This window comes from Pteropus vampyrus, unplaced genomic scaffold (genome assembly GCF_000151845.1).
Source record: "Pteropus vampyrus isolate Shadow unplaced genomic scaffold, Pvam_2.0 Scaffold988, whole genome shotgun sequence".
NCBI lineage: Eukaryota > Metazoa > Chordata > Mammalia > Chiroptera > Pteropodidae > Pteropus > Pteropus vampyrus.
The window spans coordinates 12223-16149 of record NW_011889769.1 but is presented as its reverse complement, the minus strand read 5'-3'; the positions used below and the strand labels follow the sequence as shown (position 1 = coordinate 16149).

General features: G+C 62.6%; 1 protein-coding gene across 1 annotated transcript in view; it reads left to right on the top strand.

The window, feature by feature from the left end:
* Positions 1 to 3927, top strand: part of LOC105310026 (gamma-aminobutyric acid receptor subunit beta-3-like) — a gene marked incomplete at both ends in the record, with an annotated part of 13652 nt that overhangs the window by 1675 nt on the left and 8050 nt on the right. Inside the window, one exon of the mRNA XM_011386263.1 lies at positions 598 to 735. Within this exon, the coding sequence (XP_011384565.1) occupies positions 598 to 735 (138 nt within the window). The remainder of the gene's footprint in view (positions 1 to 597; positions 736 to 3927) is intronic.

Sequence of the window (3927 nt, the reverse complement as noted above, 5' to 3'; positions counted from 1 at the left end):
GCCGCAGCCCAGTTTGGAGCTGTGACCGTCCGACGCGCACACTCGCCCCGGTGGCCGCTGTGCACACAGGTGCGGGCTGAGGGCGGCCAACCCGGTCAGGCCGGGCGCCTGCCGCAGCCACCCAGAGCCCCAAGGGGAGGCGTCATCCGCCCCGGGACCGTCCGAGGTCTCGGATGTCGATTCCGCCCGGTGTCCAGTCCTGCCCTCCCCCAACGCCTCGTGCCGGGCGCGCGTTCCGTTGTCCTCAGGGCCGTCGCGGTCACCGCGGTCCTTACGTGTTTCAGATTCGTGTCTGTGCAGCGCCGGGCCACGCAGACAGAGCCCGAGTCAGAACCCGCGCCTCCCGCCCCCCACGGTCCCTGAGCTTCTCTGCTTTGCAGCACCAGCCGGGTCCGAAGCGGATCACAGAGGGGACACTCGGACCCTCGCATCGGTTCCCTGCTGACCCTTCGCGCGGACCTTCGGCGCGTCGGACACCCCCCCCGGGCGGGGGACGGGCCGCCCACTCCGTGGCGCGGGCGGCGCCCCTCGGGCCCCGTGTGCAGACGCAATGACAAGGCGTCCGCTCTCCATGTCCCCGCGTCTCTCTCCCGGCAGATGGCTACCCCACGGACGACATCGAATTCTACTGGCGCGGCGGTGACAAGGCTGTCACCGGGGTGGAGAGGATCGAGCTCCCGCAGTTCTCCATCGTGGAGCACCGCCTGGTCTCGAGGAACGTCGTCTTCGCCACAGGTAAGGCCCGCGCCCGCACACGCGCCCCGCGTCACCGCCTGGGCCCCCGCGTCACCGCCTGGGCCCCGCGTCACTGCCTGGGCCGCGTGGTGTCCCCACGCCCTGCCACCGCCCCTCAGCGCCGGGGCCCCGAAGGAGTGCCATCGTCGGAGGACCCCCGTCCTCTGTCTCATGGGGGTTTGATGGGTGGAAAGGTCGTCTGGCAACGAGACGCTCCCTGGGGCTGGTGACAGCAAAGTTAAGGGACGGGGGGGTGAATTAACGCAATCACGTTTCGTAACCCGAGCAGCTCTCCTGGGTTGACAGAGGCCACTGATGGCCCCGGGGGCAGGAAGGAAGGTGACAGGGGACACAGGGGGGGCGGGTGCCGTTCTCTCGGAAGTCACAGGCCTTCTCCCCACTCTGGGCTGGCCAGCCGCCTCGTGGTGCAGAGCTTGGGGCCACCCGCCGTCAGCCATGCCCCTTCAGAAACCATCACCTGCTCCCGGTGTGGTCCGGTCACGCTGGCCGGCCTGGGTTTCAGCGCCGTCTCTGCTTCACCTGTCCGGGCTGAGGATTTATTAAGCTGGGACCACGGGCATCGCCGAGCTGTGCACCGTCACAGGGATAACATGCAGAGGGACTTTGTGAACCGTCAGGCGTTGCAGAGACCGTACGCTCAGCGAAGTGGGGGCCCGGGCTCCCCGCCCCTCCCCTCCCCGCCTCGGCAGCCGCCAGCGGGGCCATAGCCCCAGGTCCTGCTCCCGGGCAGGGCCCAGACCTCCCTCTGACTCTGACACTTGCTAGCGGTGTGCCCTGTGGCGAGTCACAACCTCCCCGAGAGACAGAGACGGCAGCGACGTGTGTTCAGAGGTCCCCGAGAGGGCTGCACGAGGGGCGTAAGCGCACAGCTGGGCCGCGGCCCGGCCCGGGAGAATCGGCCATCGTCAGCCCCGCCCATCGGCCGTCGTCGGAGAGGGGCACCTGGCTGTTTTCACCAGGCGACTATTCACCCCCAATCGAAGCCTCGTTTTCCCAGAAGCGATGCTTCATCAGCCACTGGCATGGTCCTCGCGTGTTTAAGGCGCTAAAGTATCCCGTGCGGGAAGAAAATGCGCGTGAAACCTCTCGGCGCCTGGCGGGGCTGGGACACGTACGCGTTTGTCCGGGGAGACGAAGCCGGGGTCCGTCTACGTCCCGAAGACAAAGAGCAGTGACTGAGTTAGTTCATGTCGACGGATGATTCGGTTCCTACCGCGAGTCAGCGACCGGGGTTTGGGGGAAAAAACGTTTCGGCCTTTTTACAGAGCGAAAGAAAATGAAAAAGACCTTGTGACTCGCTCTAACTCGCGCCCGTCTGGCGGTGTATACGTTAGAATTTACGGCCACAGGCGAGCCCTGTGGCCACTCGCCGATGTCCCTTGGAGGCTGGGAGTTGACAGACTAATGAGTCCAAGTTAAAGCATAGGAGACGAATAACGGTAACGAAGCTGGAAAAGGCAGAGCCGTCCCCACGGTTCCTGGCGAGTCGGACCCTCGACGTGTATTTTCGATGAAGATTTTAACGAGTTCCTCTTCAAAGCTTTACTGAAACGATCATGTCGCACTTCTACCTGTTCACGTCGCAAGGGTTTCTGCAAGACGCGGAGGCGGCGGGGGCGACAGTGTCGTGTTGCCCGTGCGCAGCGGCTGTGTCATGCCCAGCGTCACACGCCCGTGCCGAGGGCCCCGCGTTTTCCACGAGCGATGCTTTCACACAAGTTTCCGCAAACGCGCGTTGGACCCAGAGCGGCTTAATCCCGCTTCGATGGGGATTTTTATTAACGTGCACGTTTACAGAAAAGTACTTAACATAGAAATGCGGAGCCGAGGGAAATATCAGAAGGGGACCCGTCGGGGGCATCAGGTGAAAAGTGGAATGAATGTTGCTGGCGGTCCAGGCCCCCCACCCCCCGATTTCCTCCCCCATCCTTCCCAAAGGGGGCCGCTGCCTCGTCTATTGGGTTTGGAGTCGGGGTATTTGGCGGTGCTTCCCTAGCTGAGCTCCGTGGCGCGAGCCCCTCCCACGTCGTGGGGCTCCCTTTCATGCCCGGGCACGCCGCTGGGCGGACACGTCGCCCGCTGGGCGGACGCGCTGCCGCTTTTCTGTGTGTGGCCGTCACCCGCGGAAGCGGAGGTAGCGAACCGACACGTGTAGCCGTGAACGTCCGAGCTTCGCCGCTTGCCGGACCGTTTCCCACAGTGGTTTTGCCAATTTGCGTCACGCTCCAGAGTGTCCCTCCCGTTCCACGTCCCCGCCGACCTTCTGTGTCGCGTGGAGGTCGCCTGCTGAGCTTTAGGCGACGCCCGTGGCCCTAGCGGTCGTCCCCTGTCCCCTGAGCGCTGGGGAGATGGCGGGCCCTCCCCGCGGGCCGTTGGCCGTCCCTTCCCTGGACTGACTTCCACGTCCCGGATGCAAGGTCATCACAGGTCACGGCGCGTCCTCGCGTGTCCCTTCCACGCCCAGGCCCAGCGCTCCTGGCGTCCGCGTGCTTGTGGACGGCAGGTGCGGGCCGGGCCTCGTGGCCTGCCCAGAGCCGTCGCCCCGCGGTGGCGTTCCTGCCCCGAACTCCGAGCTTCCTGGTCTACACCGGGCCCCGTGTTCGTGCCCTCCCCGCCGTGTGAACCCCTGCGGCTTAAAGCAGAGCGGTCCCTGGTTCACTTTCTGTCCATTTACCGTCGACTGGATTGTTGCTGGCCCCTTACGTTTCCATATAACCTTCACAATCAGAGAATCGAGCTTTCACTTAGAAACGGCCCGGCTTTCCGTTAGGGGTGCATTAGCCGATTCAGTGAGAGGGGCCGTCGGTGTGATTCTCCCGATCTGTATGTTTCATGTCTCCACGTATGTAGGTCTTTAATTTGTCTCAAGAGCATTTGAGAGTTTTCCGTGTAGACAGAAGTTTTGCACATCATTCTTGGTCTTTTCCAGAAGGTTGGTGTTTCCTGACCTTATTATAGGTGGTGGAAATTTTTAACATCCTTTCGTGTTTGTGGCCGATGTGTATAAGAATATGATGACTCTGTGTTGAGCGACCTTGCTAAAGTGTTTATTACTTCTGGTAATTTACCTGAGAAGGCATTTTTACGTCTTTTCGAGCACTGCAGGGACCTTCCTACGCCTCCATATTCCCTCGTTCTGACTTAGATACGCCATGTCGTTACGTATGGTAA